This window comes from Peromyscus leucopus, chromosome 2, assembly GCF_004664715.2.
Source record: "Peromyscus leucopus breed LL Stock chromosome 2, UCI_PerLeu_2.1, whole genome shotgun sequence".
Classification (NCBI taxonomy): domain Eukaryota; kingdom Metazoa; phylum Chordata; class Mammalia; order Rodentia; family Cricetidae; genus Peromyscus; species Peromyscus leucopus.
Window position 1 is genome coordinate 139,540,045 of NC_051064.1, and position 22,434 is coordinate 139,562,478.

General features: G+C 49.8%; 1 protein-coding gene across 2 annotated transcripts in view; it reads right to left on the reverse strand.

The window, feature by feature from the left end:
- Positions 1-598: 598 nt before the first annotated feature.
- Vwa5b1 (von Willebrand factor A domain containing 5B1) overlaps positions 599-22,434 on the reverse strand; it is a 63,144-nt gene continuing 41,308 nt past the window's right edge. For both annotated transcript variants that reach the window (XM_037203120.1, XM_037203119.1), the window contains exons 12-22: positions 22,147-22,332; positions 19,765-19,936; positions 18,328-18,518; positions 13,664-13,865; positions 13,007-13,321; positions 10,229-10,366; positions 6,580-6,714; positions 4,284-4,358; positions 3,593-3,662; positions 2,751-2,868; positions 599-1,186 (exon numbers count right to left, since the gene is read on the reverse strand). In XM_037203120.1, coding sequence (XP_037059015.1) covers positions 680-1,186; positions 2,751-2,868; positions 3,593-3,662; positions 4,284-4,358; positions 6,580-6,714; positions 10,229-10,366; positions 13,007-13,321; positions 13,664-13,865; positions 18,328-18,518; positions 19,765-19,936; positions 22,147-22,332 — 2,109 coding nt within the window. In that variant the 3' untranslated portion in view covers positions 599-679. The remainder of the gene's footprint in view (positions 1,187-2,750; positions 2,869-3,592; positions 3,663-4,283; positions 4,359-6,579; positions 6,715-10,228; positions 10,367-13,006; positions 13,322-13,663; positions 13,866-18,327; positions 18,519-19,764; positions 19,937-22,146; positions 22,333-22,434) is intronic.

Below are 22,434 nucleotides of genomic sequence, written 5' to 3' on the forward strand. Positions count from 1 at the left end.
TACCATGGAGACACAAACCTATCCCATGGTGCAATAAACAAGAGAAGGTTTCTTGGTGCCTGGAACAAGCTTGTGGTTCTGGTGGCTTATCTTTGATGGATTTTCTTATCTACCTTTTTACTGGAGAGGGGCATTGTCCTTCCTTCCTGGTGCATGCCAACATGGTCTTTCTCCAGGGAAAACTCCTCTCTCTCTCTCTCTCTCTCTCTCTCTCTCTCTCTCTCTCTCTCTCTCTTTCTCTGTGTGTGTGTGTGTGCGCGCGCGCGCGTGCGTGTGCGTGTGTGTGTGTGTGTGTGAGTGTGTGAGTGTGTGTGCGTGTGCGTGTGCGTGCGTGTGTGTGTGTGTGTGTGTGTGTGTGTGTGTGTGTGTGTGTGTGTTTCCCTCGCCATGGCCCAGTAGCAGCAAGTCCTGAAGCTGCCTGAAGGTCTGAATGGAAAGGAAGATTGGGTCCATTTAAAGATCTAGTACATGGCCTTATCTCACTCTCTTGTTTTGCAGATTGGAAACTAAGGCCCTGATAGGGCAGTGACTGGCCTAAAGTTAGGAGGTGACAGCAAGGTTGGGATCGAAGTCAAGCCCACCACTGCCAGTCCAAGGCTCTTTCTAGCAACACTATATTGTCTACAGCTTTCAAAAAGTTCCCCTACCAACCCAAATGGCCCATCCCTCTCCCCCTCCCCTACACGTAATTGGGGTTGTAACAGAGCATATTGAATTCCAGGTTCTCATCCCAGTGTCTCAGGAGCACGAACAGCTGGCGAGCGGTGGCCTTGAGTGCGCCCAGTGTGCGCCCTTCAGGTACCTTCTGCTGCTCCAGCCATGAGCTGGCCTTAGCAGCTACCAGCTCCCACTCAATGAAGTAGGAAGCTGAGTTGTGTTCTAGCCATGCGAGGGCCACCACGGTGGCCCACAGCTTTCCTGTGAACTCCAACAGTGCACTTGAGTCCAGGCCTGAGCTGCCTTCAGCTTGGGACTCCAGGGAGGTGTCCTCACAGGGTGGGGATGGAGATGACAGAACAGGGCAGTGCTGTGGACTCTGGTTCTTTGAATCATGCCGGTGGTTGACGAGAGACATTCGGAGGCAGATGAAGGGTGAGGTCCATTTGAGTTTCTCCATGTGGATCTGGATGGCCTCGCAGAAGGCTTGGTTGAGCAGAAAGGCTCCTGAGGCCAGCTGCAGAGACACCTGTGGGCAGGGAAGCCATCTTCGTGGGTCTCAAACCTCCCAGGCCATGGAGCCCCAGGCCACGTGAAATCCAGATCCACATGAAATGTCTGCTTGTTCATTTCCTCCTGCCCATTCTGCCTATTTTCGGGATACCCCAAGTCAACTGGGTATGTTCTTATTTAATTTACCCTTCAGCATAGCGGGCTAATCATTCTCCAGGCCAAACTCACTCACTCTCCTGGCTCCATGCCTGCCTCTTATCCTGTGCAGGCTCTGCTTGGCCACTGGGATTGTGCAGACCTGTCCTGCAGACCCTAGCCTGCTCACCCTTGTCCCTGCATGGGGACTGGTCACTCTCTAAGTCCTAACAGGTCACTCTCTTAGTCCACTGTCTGCCTCCTCACACGTTCCCCGCCCCCTCTCTCTTTCCTCCTCCACATCTGTTCATCTGTCTTGCACTCAGAGGGACCTCCCTCCACAAAGCCTAGATTACACACTCTCTAAAGGCCCTGCTCAATTTCCCATTTACTCAGTGTTCTGTTAGACAGAGTCCAGCGTGTGATTTATGAAGCCTTGCACCACCTGGCTCCATTTTTTCCCTGCACTCCCCTTCCCTCCACATCCTTCTCCAGATGACAAGCTGTCTCCTTTCTAGGCTTCCAGTCATGACTCCTCAAGAGTCAGGTCTCAGCTCAGCCACTGCCTTCTTCAGGAAGTCATGCTCCATTCTGTTAGTACCCCCGAATGACCCCTGACCTCAGGCCTCAGGGTCCTACCTGTATTTCCCACCAAAGAGACCCTCCCACTGCTCTTAAGGGGTGGGATTGCCCGGTTCCTACCCTGCCTTCCACTGGGTGCTTCCTTCCAGGAACTACCCTTAACTAACTCAAGGCCGTCTGTCTCCTCAGGGTCTGCGCTGAGTCTGACTCAGTCATCACTGGCAGAGTGATGACATGTGTAAGTGCTCAGTCCCCCTGGACTTTTGAGGATTCCAAATGACACCATGCACACGCCTGGGTGTGGAAGGATGGAGACATGAGGTGATGTACCCGAACCATGCCTCTCCTTCACACACCCCACAAACCCCAAGCTCAGGGACACTCAGAGGTGGCAGAACACTCCTTGCCGTGTTCCTTGACTCTGAGCAGCAAGCAGGCTGCAGATCCAGGCTCCTCTAGCACCATGGCGTACTGGGCCACCTACAGAGCCACTTTTGGAGCAAGGGTGTATCCTTGGGATGGGACTTTTACTCACCCGAGAGTCATGTCAAGGCTTATTTCTATGTACTGAGAACAGACATGTGGCTGATGTTGCAGGACAGTGCCCAAGTCCCATGAATTTTTAAGGCAAGGATAGCAGAGCACAGAAAAGCATCTTGAGGCTGGCATTGGCTAATACGGACACCCCATGTGGGAATTCCTGACTGTTCCCTCTGCCTTGGTGGCTACTTGGGTGGGGAGTTCTAGGAAGCTCAGGATTTCTTTAGATAGGGGCATTGAGACAAGAGCTCCTTCCCTTGGAAGAGGGGAAGGCATGGACAGGGGATGAGCTGGGTGGGAGGGGTCTGAGGTCTGGTACTTACCAGCGGTATGTAGTCGAAGCTCTGGGTGCCCCGAGTTGGCTCTGGAGCCTTGGACAGTGATTTGTTGAGAAAGCCTTTGGCAGCTCGGGTTAGCAGCCTCGGCTTGCTGAGATTCAACCTACGTAGATAGAAACAGGTTCTCTGGGTCATCCCAGCCCTCTCAGAGAGAGAAATGGAGGCCTGGAGGAAGGGGGAGTGTCCATCCCTAACTCATCTGTTAGGGACAACAGGGTAACGATCAGGTCAGTGGATACTGTCTGTGGATACTGTATCCACCCAAGGCCAGGGATGGGGAAGTTCCTAAGATAGTTGTGACAGTTGATATTGTCAACCTGATGGGTTCTGGGGCCAAGGAAGAGACAACTCTCTGGGCTAATGGAGGAGGGAAGACCCACCCTAAATGTGGGCAGCACTATCCCATGGACTGGAATCCTGGACTGAATGAGAAGGAGAAAGCGAACTGAACACCAGCATCCATCTCTCTGCGTCCTTACTGCAGATATGATGTGACCAGCCACCTCACACTCCTGCCGCCATGCCTTCCCAACCGTGATGGACTGTACCCTCAAACTAAGTAAGCACAAGACAAACCCTCTGAAAATTGCTTTGCTTGGGTGATTTTTTTCACAGCAAAGAAAAAAGTAACTATTTTTGGCCTTCCCATGGGTGTTTATATTTAAAGAGACCATGGAAATGGAGGGAATGTTTAGACAGCTTGAGACCCGGCACACTGTGGCATTTTTAGGTGGCAGGACTTTTTAGCACCATTGAGATAAGGCTGCCTCTGCCTTTGACAGGAAAAAGAAAGCAAGCACCATGTTCTCAGAGGAAACTCCACTTACTTGGATACAAAGAGAGTCTCGGAGGTCTTCATGGAGGACGGGGCACTGGTGGATGTGTTGTGAGGGGGACCTAGAGAGTCACAGAATGACAGGCTGAGACTTGATAGGGGACCTGTCCACTGAATCACCTCCCAGCTGGGGAAACAGGTTCTGAGTGGAACAGGAGCTTGCCTATGTACAGATGGTACCAGGATGCGAACTGATGGCTGAGCAGCTACACCCCAGGGGCCGTGGATAGGGGTGACATAGGTAAGGGGCAGGGGAGCCTATAGGGTTCTTGCAGGCAGAGCCTGGCATCTTCTGGGAGGTGACTGAAGGGACTGTTACAGTTTCACACCAACCACACCATTTCTGGATTAGACACTGAGTTGGCAACCTTGCTAGAGGATGCCATGATGGGTGCCAAGGGACAATGGCCTCTCAGCTGGAACGGGGGTGGGGGTGGGCGCGGTGTGCAACCCTAGGCCCAGCTCTATAACGAACTTGCTAAGTGACGCTGGGCAAATTGCTTCCCCCTTCCAAGCCTCAATGCCTTCATTTTTAAATTGGGGACAATCCCCTCCATCTCTTGCTGACTTGTTCTGAGACATCAGTGAAGTTCTGGGCACTCTGTTGGTGACGCCTCCCTGCCCCTAATACTTCTCACATTCCGCTAACACAGTAAGAGGGCCAGCCCCAGCTGCCTACCTACCTTCCTCAGCGGTTTGCTTCTCCTGGCCGGGGGACAGGGGTTTATTGAAGGTCGAAGTTGGGCTTTCTTCTAGGGCTGCAACAGAGGAGGCCAGTGGGACCTGAGCACCCTTCACCTCTCCTTTCCTCCTACCATGCTGGTATCAAAGACTTAACACCCCCACTCACTAAGCAGTGGCCTCTTGGTAATGTTCTCAGTTTACATTGTAAACTGGGGCTAAGGGTACCTGTCTCACAGAGTCAGTGGGAGGAGCCAGTGAAACATCATTCAGATAACACTTAGTGCTTTAAGTACTCAGCCATGTACTCAGTGAAATCTTCAACTACAGACCCCACAGGGAATCTGAGGCAAGTCTGGGAGGGCTTCAGGATGGGAGTCAGAGTCTAGATGTGGTGGTATTTCCTCCCCAGGTCTGTGCCCACTGAGATGTTCATTTCCAGGAGGCACCAGTACATAGCCTCGACCCAAGAGAAGGTTTTGAGCCTCAGTTTCCCTGTCTGTAAAATAGACATGCTAGTCATAGTCCACAAACATGATTGTGGTGGTTTGAAATGGACGTGATCCCCATGGGCTCATGGATTTGAACACCAGGTCCCCAGTTAGTGGGAAAGTTTGGGGGGCGGTTATGGAACCTTTGGGAGTCAAGTCTAACTGGAAGATATAGTCACTAGGGCAGGCCCCACTTCCTGTTCTCTTTCTTTTTTGCTTCCTGTGTGTGGATGAAAACATGATCAGCCAACTTCCTGCTCCCACCACTGTTTTCCTCTGCTCTTTCCCATGCCTTTGTCGCCGTGAGGGGCTCTATCCCTCTGGAACTGCCAACCACGACCAGTCCTTTCTTCCCTCAGTTGCTCTGCTCAGGGTATTTTATTACAGGAACAGAAGAGTAACCAATACAGCGCTGAACCAAGTTGATGGCTATTGGGACTGTCACTTCTGGGGTCAGACTGATGGGACAAGCTGACATAAGGGAGGCTCTAAATTATAGAAAAGAGGTTCGTGTACAGACACGTCCAGCAAAGCCTCGGTCTCCCCAAATGAGAAGGGGCTCATTGCCTCGGCACGAGAGCGAACTAGAGATGGAGTGGCTGAATGACTGAGGCAAGCAGGAGGTAAACACAGTGTCACTTAATGTCACAGTTCACTGTCAAACACTGAGCCCAAGCCTTGATTCCATCACATTCTGCCACTGCGAGTGAGTCGCTAACTTCTCCGAGGCCTGTTTCTCTCCTCTCTAGACCAGGGAACAGAAAGTCCCTTGAGAGGTGTGCGAGGGGTTCTGAGTAGTGAGGACGGAGCTAAGCGCAGGGGACTTCTCAGCGCAGTGCTGATAACCTTTGGTAGGGAACGAGGAGGGGTAGTGTAAGAGGTGAGGGGCTGGAGATACGGGGCCTGAACAAAGCATGACAGGAAGGAAGGGGCTTGCGATTTCCATGGACGCCTCTGCCTGACTAGGGCTGAGGTGCAGAGAAGGAACGGTTAGACCAGAAAGTTCCAGAAACTCAGTGACTGGGCTCAGCTGGTCCCTGGTGCTTGGGGCACAAAGAGACAAAGACGTTGTCCTTAATTCTGAAAAGTGGCTCTGCACATCCAATACTCTAGTCCTTCTTTTACTATCTCTTTCCTTACATTCTTACAGTGTGGGTGGCTGCCTGGGGTCAGGGTGTGGCTGCTGGTGTCCTCCCCATGTTCAGCAGAGGGCAGGATGCCCCCACTGTGTATAGAGGGTCCCAAGGGAAGTGGTTAGGATGAGCACAGGCTGTCTGTGGAGAGCCAGAAGACAGGCATAGATGAAAGATGTAGAACAGCCAGACTGTCAATCAGCTCAAGGTCACACAAAGGTCATGCATGCCACAGTTCTCTAAGCACCAGGCGATCAGGTGAAGGCCGAAGGGGAGATGCTAGGAACCGAGGAAACAGCAGATGGTGTGACCCCGGCAGACTGCAGATGGTGTGACCCCAGCAGACTGAATACTCTCTATGGCCATCACTTGCTCTTGCTCATTAGGTTTCCCAGAACTTGGTGTCAGGGAGAACCCAGAGGCTGGAGAGCCGCAGCTGTGGGTGAGAGGGGACGCTGTGCAGGAAAGCCTTGCCGAAAGCCCTGCCTGCTGTTTCCTGCTTCCCGCCTCTGCACAAAGCTGTGTCCTGGAGTTATACCAATCCCGTGTCTATGGTAGTCAGTCCTCCAGAGCCCGAGAGGCCTGGCCTTGCCCTCTCCTTGCTTAGAGGTCCCCGAGGCCTTGGATTGTAGGGATGCCTGGACTTCTGAGCACACACAGGAGATGGTGTTTACCTAGGGTCTGGAATTTGCTGTCTCCTGCAGCTGAGGCGTGTTCTCTGAGCACGGTCTGGGACCTCCCAATACCAGCCGACGAGCTCCTCCACTGTCGGGTCAGGTTCCGGAAGCTGACCATCTGCTGCATGGCACCTTTGTGGAGGACAAGGAAGGAAAAGGGATCAGGTGGGTGTGAGCCTGTTGGTTTCTGCCCTTTTCCCAAGGCTGTCGGCAATGAAGGAACGGCTCTTTTATCTTTCAATTAACCTAAGGTAGGCAAGCGTGACGTAACACAAGACCATGAGCTTTGGGGCCAGAAAAATCTGGGTATGAACTCCAGCCCCATCCCTCACTAGCTGGAGAGGATGTGAACGCCGAGCCTCAGTTTTCCTATCTTTAGAATGGGGATAATCATCTTACCAGGTAAATATAACTGTTGTGAAATGCCCCAGCCCCCTTCTCCTACATAGATCCTTAAAGCCTCAGGCATTGCTGTTGGAAAGCACAAGGGTAAAGCCAACTTCTCAAAGTGTGTTTAGGAGGCCTCATCTTAGAGAACATTAGCCTGGGAATTGTTCCTTAAAAATAGAAGCTGTGTTTCTGGGAAGATAGCTCAGCTAGGAAAGCGTGTAAGGACTTGAGTTTGAGTCCCAGAACCCACATGAGAAAGCCTGGTGTAGTGGTCCACACCTATGATCCTGGTGCTGGGGAGGCAGAGGCAAGAGGATGCCTGGGACTTACCATCCATCCATCCATCCATCCAGCCAGCCAGCCAGCCTATTCACTGAGCTTCCAGCCAATGAGACTGTCTCAGACAAACAGCACTTGAGGAGCAACACTTGAGGCTGACCTCTGGCCTCCACATGTGGGCACGTACACATGTCTGTGCACACACACATGCACCCACCCATATGGTCACACATCTACAAATACACGAATAAACACAGAAGAAGAGTCTCATCGGGGAGTACATTTGGAAAAGCTGTGGCCCATGTTCCCCTGGTGTCTGGATGTGAACTAACACTTCAAGGGCTCTGAGAGCTCCTGCAGCAGAGAAAGCTCCAGGCTTTATTTAACCCAGGGTCCTTGAATGCACTTCCTGACTTGATAGTTTCTATTTTTTTGCATTAGACAGCTATTTACAGGCTAAGAAATCGGAGTTTTGGTTTCTTAGCACACATGTGGGGAGGGTTGGGCTAGAGGGCAGGGGCTTTTGGATTTGGAGTGAGAAGTGGCCTGGGTCCTTGATCTCTAAGGCTGTGCTACACATTGCCAGCCACAGGGTCAGAGCTGGGTGAGTGGAGAGAGAGAGGCTTCCCTGAAACAGAAGTGACATTACATCAGGGCCACAGCCTCTGGTCCAGCGCTGGCGCTCTGAGCTGGAAATGGGGAGGCAGGAATGAGGGATCATTTTGGTAATATGGATAAGGAAATGAAAGGGAAGGTGAGAGGAATGGCAGGGGAAGGAGAGGAAGGGCATGTTTGGTTTCTAAACATCTTCCTGGAGATCTGGTTAAGGAAAAAAAAAACAAAACAAAAAACTGCAGGCCCGAGGCTGTAGCTCAGGATTACAGTGCTTACCCAGCAAGCCAAGGCCCTGGGTTCCTGTGGTGATATATTGTGTACCCTAGTAAGCTTGCCTGAGGATCAGAGGACAGAGCCACCCACTAGATTAGACATAGAGGTCAGGCAGTGGTGGCACACACCTTTAATTCTAGCCCTCGAGAGGCAGAGATCCATTTGGATCTCTGTGAGTTCAAAGCCACCCTAGACTACATGAGATTGACTCGGTCTAGGAGAGAAACAGAGCCAGACAGCGGTGACACACACCTTTAATCCCAGGAAGTAATACGGCAGGGTGGAGAAAGGTATAGAAGGCATGAGGAGACAGGAACCAAAGGCTCTTTTGGGCTGAGGCCTTTTGGGTGAGGATTCAGAAGCTTTCAGTCTGAGGATTTGTGGAAACAGGATTGGCTGAGGAGTTGGCTAGGTGAGGTAGCTGTGGCTTATTCTGCTTCTCTGATCTTTCAGCTTTCACCCCAATATCTGGTGCAGGGTTTTTATTATAAGATCTTTAGCATTCAAACAATAGGTTCCATCTCCAGTAAGACTAGCAAACAAACACAAAATGAAACAAGCCACCAACCAACCCAGGACAAGGCTTTGCAAATGCCAAGAAAGGAGAATTCAGAAAAGAAAAACCCTAGAGTTAAACAACAAAACAAAAAAATAACAATAACTACCACCACAACAAAGAACCGTGAAAATTGTCCCCTCACCCCCGGTGGTTCTCAACCTATGGATGGAGCCGCTTTCATAGGGATCGCTTATCAGATATCCACATTACAATTCATATTAATAGCAAAATTAGAGTTATGAAGTAGCAACATAAATAATTTTATGGTTGGGGGTCACCACAACATGAGGAACCGTATCAAAGGGTCACAGCATTAGGAAGGTTGAGAACCACTGATCTACACAGACATCACAGATACACACAGACATCATAGATAACACACACATGGACACAGACACCACACACACACAGCTTGCCACTGGACACATGTGAGGGCCAGAGAACAACTTTCAGGAGTCGGTTCCTTAAACCATGTGGGTTCCAGGGATCACATTTCGCTCCTCAGGTTCGGCACATTTCGTCCCTCAGTTTAACTGATGAGCCACCTCGCCAGTCCCAGGTTGCAATAAATATTAGGAGAAAGTATGGAGTCATGGGGAGAACACAGACTGGACCAGGCCACTAGGATTCAAAGCTTAGCTCTGCCTGTCCTGCTTTGTGACCTCAGGCGGTGTTTCTAAACCTCGTCTGCCTCCACCTCTGAATCCCAATAAAAAGTCACTTTGGGCAATAATGGAGTCACTTTGCAGAACCTGTTCTGAAAGTTAGATGATCTAAAATATGCTTTAGAACATGGATTGGGTGTGAAAACAAAAGAAGTCAGTGCTAGGGACTGACCTCAGGGACTCCCAAACTAGGCAAGCACTCTGCCATCCCTGGCTCTCTTTTTTACTTTTTATCTTGAGACAAGGTCTTGCTAAGTTGCCCAGGCTAGCCTTGGAAACTGAGTGTGTAGCCCAGATAGTCCCAGACTGATCCTCTGCGTCAATCTTCTGAGTAGCTAGAATGACAGGTCTGTGTCACCAGGCTGGGCCTGATGGATGATGGGAGCTCCCTGCAGTGGAATGCACCACATTATCAAAACAAACATTTAAAGGTTCCTTCCAGGGATAGAGTATTTCACACCCACGTTTTGAAAAACATAGCGTGTATTAGTGTGTTCTAACTCACATAACCTTATGTGTCTTGATTTCCCTCCAAGAATAACCCATCAAGAGGAACACAGACAGGAACAGCAGGGAAGGACAAGCTTTCCTTCCTGGGTGACTGTCACTCTGACCCATCTGTACCTAGTTTGCATCAATCTAGACATTCTGGGACCCTCTGTCATTCATTGTCCCTCCTGAGGAAAACAAAGGACAGTAAAGGCGTTTGCTCTTCTCCCCTTTGGTGGCCCAGCCACCTGCTGGGAGCCTTTTGGCTTTTGCATTGCCTGGCACCCCTGTCTGCAGGGCCGTTCTTTCCTGTATCTCAGCCCCAGCGCAGGCCCATGCACCGAGGTGCTCCACCCTTGCACCGGACGTGCCTTACCAGAGTTGGGGTACTTCACCACCGTGGGCAGGTACCGCCTCTTGTTTATGTCCACAGGCACGAAGGCTGTGTACTTGCTGATCACATTGCAAGCCTTGCTGGTGTGCACAGCGTTCACCTGGTATCGGCGATTGGACCCTGGGGGAGGAAGAGTGAGGGTCACTGTTGGGGATCACAAAGTATTTTCGGAGACTCTGGAAGCTGAAAGGAGAGCTTGACCAGCAGTCTCCATCTTTGGGACCAAATAGGTCTTCAAAGTCAAGGGTCTGTGAATGTACTCATTAAAGACATTCAGACAAAAAAAAATTCATCATTTTAAAATAAAGGGTATTTTAATGTAAAAAAACTAAGTCATTATCTTAAAATAAAAGATAGTGAATTCCCTTAAATAACAGTTATTTAGAAGGTAGTCTACGCTGTCTGCATTTTATATTTGAATTTTACAGATGACTAATGGGAACCTTGTTACAGGGCTTCATGGGTTCCCAGTCTGACAGGACCTACCACCCTGATGAGAGGATTGAACATCTGTGGCTGGGAAGATGGCTCCATGGGTAAGTGTGCTTGCTAAGAAAGCATGAGACCCGAGTTTGTATCCCCACCATACAACTGAAAAGCTGGGTGTGACCATGGCCACCCGTAACCCAGTGCCAGGAATGCAGGCATGGGGAGACAGGAGGACCCATGGGACTTGCTGACCAGCCAGCCTAGCCAAAAAGTCCCAAGTTTCAAGTTTGGTGAGAGCCTCTTGTCTCAAGGGAATAAGGTAGAGAGTGGGTCACACTCAGCATCCTCCTCTGGCCTCTGTATCTACATATCCACCCCCACCACTCCCATCCAAATACACCACACACACACACACACACACACACACACACACACACACACACAGAGAGAGAGAGAGAGAGAGAGAGAGAGAGACAGAGAGAGAGACAGAGAGAGAGACAGAGAGAGACAGAGAGAGAGAGAGAGATTGAAAACTAGAGAATGAATCCATGTAAGGTCATATAGCAAGTTAACAAGGACCTGAGATTAGGATTTAGTATGACCTGACCAGGAAGCTCAGGCCCTTTCTACCAAATAGTGAGGAGTCCTCTTTATGTTGCCTTCTGAGGTTGTTCAAGAAGCCCAGGGAAGGCTGGGCAGTGGTGGTGCAGCACTCAGGAGGCAGAGCTAGGTAGATCTCTGTGAGTTCGAGGCCAGCTTGGTCTATAGAGCGAGATCCAGGACAGGCACCAAAACTACACAGAGAAACCCTGTCTCGAAAAACCAAAAACCAGAAAAGAAGAAGGAGGAGGAGGAGGAGGAGGAGGAGGAGGAGGAGGAGGAGGAGAAGAAGAAGAAGAAGAAGAAGAAGAAGAAGAAGAAGCAGCCCAGGGAAAGAGGGGTGGAGGAGTATTCACAGGAAGAAAAGAGTATCACGCATTAACCCAAAATACAAATCAAATATATGCCGCATAGTATGTAAATGAAGCATAAACTTAGAACAAAGGAATCATGTAACTCTTATTGGCTCTTAATTCTGTTCTCCAAGCGTGTTTCATCCAGATCTCAATAGTCATGTTCTAGGGAAAGGCTGCCCCAGTTCCTGAGCTAAATTAGCTCCCGAACCATCCCTGTTATACATGGCTTAGATTCATGTGTTTCTGAACAGCACTTAATTATCTGTGTAATTGTTTGATTAATGTTGGCCTCTGTTAGCCAGTGCCAGGTGCCCCTGGGAAAAGATGGACTGGCTTTGTTCTATGCCAGCCAAGCTCCCGGGGCATCAACAGGGCCAGACACCTAGCCTGGCCCCCAGCTGGGCCCCCAGCTGACCAGGAAGTCAGTGGGGTTGATGAGAGAGTGCAGGGTCTTGGCTAGGTCTAGGGACTCTGTAGGAAAGGTTGTCTCAGAGGAGCCGTGATCACTGCTGGGTCTCCAGGACCAGGCACGGGCCACTGCAGCAAAGTGCTGGGTATAAGGGAGCATGGGGGTGAGGGAGTGCAGAAGAGGAGGAGGCAGGGGAGTGCGAGAGATGGAGGAGGCCAGGGCTGGAGAAGGGAGGGCACCTCCTGTTGAGGATAGAACCCAGGCACCATTAAATGTATTGGGGAGAGGTGTGGAGTGCAGAGCCTTGGCCACTGCAGGAGTGTGGGACGGTGGTAAGTGTTGGAGGCAGTGGAGGAAGAATTAACAGTGGGACCTCAAGCACAATGAGGATCCCTTCTCTCCGCTTCCAAGAGTGGGCAGGGCATGGGGTGTGGCTTCCATGAAGAATGGGTGGATCTAGGAGGTGGGCAAAACCTGTGCCCAGAGGGCAGACTTTGAGGCTGTGGGAGGGGCTTTTATGAAGGGTAGGGATGAACGTTTTTTGGGGGGTATAGGCTTGGCATTGGGAGGTGCTGTGAAGAGGGGTGGGCATACACAGGCCACTGGGCAGGGCCCTGGGAGGCTAGAGAGAGGACCATGTGGTAAGGGCAAGGCTTTGGGGACAGGTAGGGTGGACATTTAGGCATGGGAGGGGACACTGGGTGGAGTTGGTTGGTTAGGTGGCTAACCTAGAGAAGCGGTTGGAACCCCTAGAGCAAAGGCTTTGAGGACTTTTGGGTGTGGGCAGGAATCTGAAGACTGGGGAGGGGATCTTGGGCAGTAGGCTGCTAGAGGGCGGGCCTTGGGGTGTGGGTGGGGCTTTGGAAAGGAATGGGCCAGGGCTTGGGCAGTGGGTGGGGCACTGTGCTGCCAAAGGGCTGGCTTCTGGTAGGGGATACCGCCCCTTCCTCAATCCTGGGCTCTCACCCAGCTCAATCTCGTCCTCACGCTCCGCCAGCTGCTCGAAGTCCCGGATGATGGCGCGCGCTGCCAGGTGGTGGAAGGTCTCGCTCCACATGTCGGCGTCCTGCGCGTCCCTCCTCTGCAGGGCTGGCGGTTCCAGCTCAAAGCTCACCTCCCACTGCAGACGCTGGTTGTCGCACAGGCCTTTGACCAAGGCCTTGCCCAGCACAGGGCCGGGGGTGGCGGGCCTGCAGGGGCTGACTTGCTCCTCCAATTCAGCCATGGGCTCCCAGTCTGAGGATGTCTCCGTCTCCAAGGTGGACGGCTGATGGAGTAGCTCTGTGGGTGGAGGGACGAGAGGGCTGAACCTGAGGCCAGAGACAGGGAGCCATCCATAGAGGATGCTACCCCTTCCCCGGGTGCAGTCAAAGCTAGCGCCCCCCCCTCCCCCGCTTAAGGAGTAGAGGACAACTTCCGAGTGGGGGATAGATCTCCCTTTCAGGAAGCTTGTCCCTGAGGGGCTGGATTGATAGGGTGGGACAGTCAGATTGAGTGGAGAAGGTGGGACTAGAGAGGTTCTCAGAGCAAGAGTTTCAGGAAGGCACTGGTCCTCTGTCCCTGTCATCTGAAATTGGGCCTTAGCCTTTCTGCCCCCTCAGATCTTGGACCTTGGGCGCTTACCCAGGTCCTCAGAGCTTCGGCTGTCAGGTGCAGACTTTGGGCTGGAGCCAGGATCCAGCTCCCTCTTAGGGCTCCAGGCCTGGGGCTCCTGGCCAGAGAGCAGTGAGGGTTGGCAGCCTTGAGGCAGAAGGGATGGCCGTCGGGCTCCCGGGCCGTGCAGTCTGGGGCCCTGGCTCAGGTCATGGCCACTGTTGAGTAAGGGCTAAGGAGGACAGCGGAGAGCAGGGGAAGGGAGGAAGGAGGAGGAGGGAGGGGAGGAGGGAGAGGAAGAAGGAGGGAGGAGATGATGGAAAGGGGATGAGAAGGAAGAGAAAGAGAAGAGGATGGAGAGGAGGAGGAAGGGGGAAAGAAGAGAAGTGAAGGAGGAGGAGGTGAAGCCCATGGTTGCTGGTGGCTAGAGCCTCCTTATTCTGACCCCCCAATGCTTCCCCTCTCTCCTCCTCCTCCTCCTCCTCCTCTCTCTTCCTCTCTTCCTCTCTCTCTCTCCTCTCTCTCTCTCTCTCTCTCTCTCTCTCTCTCTCTCTCTCTCTCTCTCCTCCACAGCTCTTCTCAGAGCAGGCCCCTCAGGGACCCAGGAACTCATGACTTTGTCTCCACCATCCATGAGAAATAGAGACCAGAAAACTCCCAGGCCACAGGTCAACTCCAAGGCGCAGAGAACTGTGTGCCATGGAGAATTCCACACCCGCTTTCCTTTTTGGCATAAAGCTTAAAACCTTTTTTGTGTGGAGTTAAAATTACCAACCCTTTCCCGTATGTCTTCCCATATGTCGTGCTTAAAAGGTCTTTCCCACCCAAAAAAATCTTCTAGAAGTTTTGTTATTTTTGTTTGTGTGTTTTAAGTCTTTGATTCATATGCAATTTATTTTCCTGTAAGGCGATAGAAACCAGCTTTTACTTTGATTTTCCAAATGGTGTAGGATCTCAGCACTGTTTACTGAACACAGTGGGCTCTCTGTGGTTTATCAATTCGCTACACTATCCTTACAAAGCTTTTGCGTGTGTGTTTGGTGCTGTTTATGAGCTTTTCCGTCTGTTTTGATGAGTTCATCTCTCTGTTCTTAGGCTTGGTAGAAACAAACATCTAAAAGCCAAGGGGTAAATGGGAAATGCCCTTGCAACATGTATGATGGAGTTCTTTTTTTAAGAAAATGCTCTTGGTATAGCTTGGGTTTCCTGAGAATGCAGGATCCTTTGAGTCCCGCCCAACCTCTGACTTCTGTAAAAACATGTGTTTGTTTAAAAATGCATTTTAATTTCCTTACCATGTGTGTTTGTGTGTAAAGCCGTGTGCCACTGAGCATGTGTGGTCAGAGGACACACAGGAAAGGAGTTCTTCCACCATATGAGACTCGGGATCGTGAGGGAACTGCATCCCGGTGCCAGGTGACTTTGGCCTTGGACCAGGGCTGCCCTGATGTGCATGGCAGGGACTGGCTACGTGACTGGGTGACACATCCGTGGTGACTCAGCTAATCTGGACTGCCCTCCTCCTCATGACACACGCTATGTGCCCAGAAGCTACATACAAGGAAACATCTTCCAAGCACAGGAAGACACCCCATCCCCTTGCCTCGTCAGGCATTGCCCTAAGGGACAGGTGGCACCATACCTACTGCCCAGCCTATTTGCCCTCTTCTGGTGTACTCAATAAACAATTATTCTTATTCTGGTCTTAAAAAGAAAAGAAAAAAATTCTCTCCCATGTAACTGAAGGGAAAAGACAAAATCGGAATTGTGGGGCATTCATCTATAAGTAGCTTGTATCGAACATACCAATAAGCTAAGCAGAAATGTTCAGAGCCACGGCAGTTAAAACAAGTCACACTTTTCCATACTGGAGATTGGTAAATATCTAAATGTTTGGTGATGCTCAATATGTCAGGGTCTCTTATGGATGGGAAATGGGAGTGGTACACACTGGGACAATGGGCTGTCTGTCTATCACCAATTGAAATCCACAGGCTACCCGAGATAGCCATTTCACTCTTACGAATTCAACCCTGTGGGAGCCAGAGGAGTCCGAGGGTCTGTGTGCAAGCCATGTGTATTTGTTGTAGTATTGACAATCGGAGTAAAGATCAGGAAACTATCTGGGTGAGGTGGCAACGCCTTTAAGCACTTAGGAGGCAAGGGAAGCAGATCTCTGTGAGTTTGAAGCCAGCTTGGTCTATACAGTGAGTTCCCAGGTCATCCATGGCTACACAGTGAGACCCTGACTTAAAAAAAATCTGGAAACTATGTCTCCATTGGTAGGGGAGAGTGAGTAGGTTATGATATATCCATATAATGATATATTGAATAGAAGGATTTTTTCATACACTGTGAGAAGATAGTTGAGGAAAAATTACCTTAAATATTAAATTATGACAGATTTGTATCTCAGTGATGACAAAGAGTAAACTGGGGTGATCATCAGTCTCAGAGGACTGTTCATCAGGAAGAGTAATTTTACTGTATATAAACATGAATTCAAAAGCCAGTAAGAGGGCCAGGGAGATGTCTCAGTTGGTAAAGGTACTTGCTACCAACCCTGACATCCAGAGTTTGATCCCTTGGACCCACATGGTAGAAAGAGAACTTACTTTCAGGAATGGTCCTCTAACCTCCACATGAGGGTAGAAGCATGCACACCCACTCACCCACCCAAATGTGTACACAGAGGAAACAAATGCGATACAAATTTATTTTTAAACAGCATTAAGACACTATGCATAATTGCACAATTTACATAAGCAGCTATTAAAATATACATGTGTTCTGTATATACGTGTATGTGCATGGTATTTCTAGAAAGACATACTTGGAATCAGTGTGCATTGGTGTAGGGGAGGGAGACTTTATTTGTACTTTATACCCAACTGAACTGTTTGAAAGATTTAATTCCAAATGCTGAGTAGTATGCATTACTTTTGTGATGGAAGAATATTAAGCTAAAATGAATTTCCAGTTTCTTAGACCATACACATGACCTGGTAGGTAAATAAGATGAGAAAGAAAAAAAACCACTTACCAGGTATAATGGAATTGGGGGGGGGGGATATCAGTAAACCTTGGGGCATCTTGTCACATTATTATGTATTAGTATATATTGGGGTGTGCCTCCCATAGAAGGGGTGTTTTCCTGTCTCTAAATCAAGGACCCATAGCTCAAGGTATGGAAAGAAAAGGAGACTGGCCGGTTAGGGTACTTCTGGGGGGGGGGCAGGTGCCAAGCCACGATTCTCTGACCCCTCCACTGAGATATTCTCTGCCGACCTCACCACCACCCACAATGGGTCAGAGAGAAATGGACTCTGCTACAGTTTCCATGGTAACAGAGGCATCTACAAGCTAGTTTTTCACCCAGCCAGAGTCTCTGGGGGGATCTACACAGACAGAGTGAAGTGCTGTGGGAGAGACAGATTTCAAGAGACAGCCAGGCAGGAGAGGAGAAAGAGATGGAGCTAGATGGGAGAAAGAAAAGAGTGAGCCTGCCTCAGGCACTCAGTGAGTGGAACTGCCTTTGAAGAACCGGCTATAGCCAGACATTGGGCCAGGACTGCATCCTGCATCCACTAAAGCCTGGGAGCCTCCCCCACCTGGAGTATGCTCCCATTCCATATCTGCTGGTGGATGGTGGCTGATGGGGGCTCACCCATCTATTTACATTCTCCCCATCTTGTAGAGGAGGCAGTGGGGTTCAGAGAGGTTCAGAAATATATGAGAAGGATGCCTGACTCCAAGACTAGCTAACATATACCAAGAACACTGAGGGTCCCTGGAGAAGCACAAAAGAGAGTCCCCAGGGGCCAGGTGGCATGTGGCCCATGCCTATGTGTAGATTGGGAGAGGATGTGGTAGGGAAGCGGGAAGGCACACAGGAGATGGTGGGAAGCTGCTTTGGCCCACACACTTAGGACAAACGGTTTCTGTGTAGAAGAAAATTCTTAAGTCATCATGCGGTTTAGCATAGTAGTCTCAACTGGGTTGTTTTGTCCCCTGACTTCAGAGACATTCTATCATGCTTAGGACCAACCCCTATGGCAGAGCCTCGGCAGTAACAATGCTGAGGTTGTTGAGGGCTGACCTAACAGGACACTGGTGACCTTTCCTGTGGTGGCTCTGACTCCTATTCCTTTGCCTTGGGTGACTGTCCAGCCATGGAAGGACCAGCAGTGTGATGGAGGAAAAGCAAGAACCCTGAGGACCAGGGCTGCCTGGGTCAAGTCCAAGGGTGGCTGGGTATTCCGGGTAAGTCTGCTTACTTCTCTGACTTCCAATTGCCACATGTGTACCAAGTGAGGATGGATGGTCTCCAAACTCCCTCTCTCTCAGGTGCCATAAAACCTAATGACAAGAGTCTATACAGGTGCCCTATGCCGGGCAAGCTCACCGACCAGGGAGCATCATGATTAGGAAGTCGTTTGAAGTTGGCAGATGAAGGTCCAGTTAAGTGAGGAGTGACTTACTAAGCCAAAGATGATCAGTTTGAGGGGTCATTAATAAACATATTTCAAATAAAAACCAACATCATCAGAAGGCTTGGCATTATCTGGATCTGGACTCTGCCTTCTACCTGATCTCAATGTTCGTGTGATAAACACCCCATCTTTGTGGTTATGTGTAAGCCATAGCCAAGCCAAGCTCCTCCGACCCCCTCCCACCCTACGCTGCTTAGGTACCTGCAGATCAATCTGCCACCGTTGGCTCCCTGAGCTGCTCTGAGTGGCAAGGTCCTGCACCTTGGCTTTTCGAAGTGGGTGTCTCTTGGCAGTCCCAGTGGGGTCGCTGGCTGTGGTGGCCCTTGGGCAGGTCTTCTGGCTGGAGATCTGGTTGGTACTGTATGCCCTCCGTCGCCTGAAGACATCCAGACCTGGGCAAGGGCAGAAAGAGAGGAGCTGTCAGGGGGGAGGGCGGTGGGGAAAGAAGGGGGCTTAAATGCTGCCTTCCTGCTTTGAAATGTCTTCAGTTCCTGTTTTCTTACAGAAATATGTGCAGGTGTCTCCCTTAGCAACCAAAGCCTTGCCAGGTCTGGCCCTGGTCTATCTTCTCACAACTGTCCCTTCTTCATTTTAGATGGGCTGTTCTGGGGGTCCAAACTCTGGCCCTCTTGCTGGTGTGGTGAGCACTTGATTCACAGAGCCGTTTCCCCAGCCCCAATGTTCTTATGACTTTTGCTTTTATTTTTTTGCACTTATTTCATGTTGAATGTATTCAACCCTATGGAATGCTTCATGCATTTGCCTGTCGTCTTTGTGGGGGGGGGGCGGGGGGCACGCTAATCTCCTCTGTACCATTCTAATTTTAGTGTGTGTGCTGCCGAGGTGAGCAGCCCACTGTCTTCTTTTGACAGGCTCTCTCACTGACTGGAGCTCATCGATAAGCTAGATTGACCAGCATGCCCCTGGATCCTCCTGAGTCCGCCTCTCAACACTGGCCTTTACACTGGGCCTTGCTTTCTCAACGAGCACTTCACCTGCTGGGCCGTCTCCCCAGCCCCCTCCCAGCCCCTTCTAGAGATGCTGTGTAGTCAGAGGAAACTAGAACTACCAGATGAGTGGCCCACGCCATGCCTCCACGGCTTTGCTTGAAGACTTCTGCTGGCAGGCACTTCCTCTCCCTTCCCACAACTAAGACCAACCCTCAGTTACCTATGATCTATATGCTTTTCTCTCCCTGGGGTCCCCACAACTGCAGTCTCTGTCCCTCTGCTTTTTCAGAGTTAAGGTCAGTTGTGCCTTTGTGTCTAAAGGGGGGACCTTGGAGGGCAGGTGCCAGGTGGGGGTCGTTCAACTCCCCACCACACACACTTTGCTCTTTGTCAGATAATCAGTAAATTCTCTTTGAAAAGGGTGTCAAAACTGTACAAAGGCACATAGGTCTAGGTTGACCTCTCTTTAGCATCCAAGAACTTAGCCAGTTGCTGAGATTCTGCAGTCTCTGTCTCCTTGTCTGTACAGTGGGTATCACTGTATCCACACCCATAGCTGCTAACTGGTCCCAGAGATTTTTTTTTTTTATCAAATGCTTAACACATACTAAATGCTCAATATAAGGTAGCAATCATTATGACATCCATGGCAAAGGGAACAAAACAGAGCAGAAAGCAGAGGCCCAACCATGCTGGGTGGGGGAGTCTCGGTTGCATGGATGGGCATCTTGGGTCGGCTCCGAGTTGAAGATTTTGGTACAGGTCCCACTGCCTGGGTCAGGTGCCTCATCCTGAGAGTGGTAGAAAACAGAGCTGCTGGACTCCTGAGCATGCAGCATGCCGTACTTTCGCCTTTTGTCCTGGGGACAGGAGAAGAGAGAAGGGTGAGGAGCGTGAAGCTAGATTCAGCAAGGACTTCCGTGGGCAGCACAGGGTGTATGGTGGGACTCGGGGAGGAGTCCACCTCTGAGGACCTAACAGCATAAGGAAGGGATGCTTGCGTGCTTGTCTGGAGAATTGGGGTGAAGATCAAGAGATTGTGAGCACAGAGCTGGATACTGTGGCTCACATCTGTGATCCCAGAACTCAGGAACTATGGTACAAGGCTAGCCTGAACTACACAGTGAATTCTGGGCCAGCCTGGTCTATAAAGTACAATTCTGTCTCCACAACACAACATAAAAATAAAAAAATGAGAAAGAGAGGGAATCTCTCCTCTCTCTCTCTCTCTCTCTCTTCCTCTCTCTCTCTTTTGAGACAGGGTTTCTCTGTGTTGTTTTGGTGCCTGTCCTGGATCTTGCTCTGTAGACCAGGCTGGCCTCGAATTCACAGAGATCTGCCTGGCTCTGCCTCCCAAGTTCTGGGAATAAAGGCATGTGCCACTACTGCCCAGCTAGAATCTCTTCTTATAGTATGGTGATATTTAATCATTGACTTCATTCACTGAAAATTAAAAAAATGTAATTCTAAATTTCATTCTTGTCTCCTTAGATGAACTATGTGTCCTTTCATTCTGTTCTTCATGACATAAACACACACACACAGAGCACACTCATAGAAGTCATGTTTTATTTTATAAAAACCAGATCATACACATTTATCAGCATCTTGAATTTTGTACTTAAACCATTCTGCCTGCTAATCATTGTCTTTGGCATCTGTAGATATAATATTCCACTACCTTTCAGTGTGAAGCATTTGCTTCATGGCTGTTTGTCTTTACCACCATATGATCTGTGGTCATAAATATATTCCATGGCTGTTACTTCTCTGGGGCAGCATCCTAGGAGTGACATTTCTGGATTGCAAGATTTTCTGTATATCTAATTTCACAAGTTATTTCTAGATTGCCTTCCAGGAGGGTAAAGGCAAGTCACACTTACATCAATAGCATATGAAGGTGCTGTTTATCCAACATCTGCCAGTAACAGGAGACAACATGGCCAGTCTCATGGGTAAAGAAAACAACTTGGAAAAATAGTGTGAGCACGTGTGTGCATGTTTGTATGCCTGTTCATATATATGAAAATGTACATGTGTGGGTCTGTGTGTGGAAGTCAGGGGACAACTTTGGGTGTCATCCTTAGCAACACTCATCACTGTCTACCTCCTTGAGACTGGGTCTTTCAGTGTTCTAGAGTTCATCATTAGGCTCAAGACATGGCCAGAAAGTCTTAGGGGTGGATCCTGTCTCCACCTCCCCAGCTCTGGGATTACAAGCAGCCACAATGCTTCCTGAATATGTGGGCTCTGGGGTGAAATTCGGTTTCTCACACTTGTGAGGCAGGCACTTTACCTTGCCTGAACTATTTCATCAGCCCAAGAGAATGAATCAAAGACTTGGTTGAGTCCCTATAATGTCTTTCAAGGCTCCACTTTTAATTAAAATTAAATAAAACATGGACCATGAAAAAAAAACATGGCCAGTGTTTTGCTTAGAATTTTCTCTGCATAGTTGAAGAGCCCACCTTCCATAACACATTCATATTGACCATTAAAAATCTGGACATTTCATATAGCATTCCAATTATTCTTAGGGACACAGTCAATACATGGCCTGTGTCGCAGTATGGAAACATTTCAACTCAGTGAATGGAAGCTTTCCAGTCCAGTCAAGTGAACCCCGGGTACTGGACAATGTCCTCTCTGCTCCTTGTTCCTGACTAGGCATTCAGTCATGGTTGCCTTCCTTTATGGCTTCCCTCTTTCATTTTTATTATTATTATTTTAATACATATCTACTTTACAAGCAAGTGAGCATCTGTGTTCCTATGTGCGTGTGTGCACATGTGCACACACGCATGTGAAGTCCGGAAGACAAGTGCATGCCACCGTACCTGGCATTTCTACACAGCGGGTTGGACTCAGGTCCTCTTGATAGCACAGCAAGCCTTCTACTGACTGAGCCACGCCCCACCTCCTGTCTTTCAGTGTACCAAGTTCATGTTACCCTTAGCCACTCTAGGCCCTGAGTTTGTAACTCCTTAAAAACCCACCGTGATGAGCAATGGGAGAGTGGCGAGGAGGAGGCAGTTGCTTAGACCATCTCCCGTCGGTCCGGGGTACTTACGTATCTGGAATTGGAAATGTACAAGGAGGCATCGCACACAATGCCATATCCCATCAGCCGGTCCCCGGGGAAAAGGGAGCTGGTGCTGACAGGTGAGATCAGGACCTCTGTGGTCTCAGGGAAGATCCACTCCACAGTCACGTCACTCAGCATTGGGGCCATAGCCTTCTTCAAGGATTTGATCATCTGGTGGAGAGGGTGAGAACACAGAGTGGGCGGATGTGTGAGGAGGATGCAGAGAGATGAGGAGATAAAAAGATGGTGAGAATGTGAACTTGAGGGGAGGGA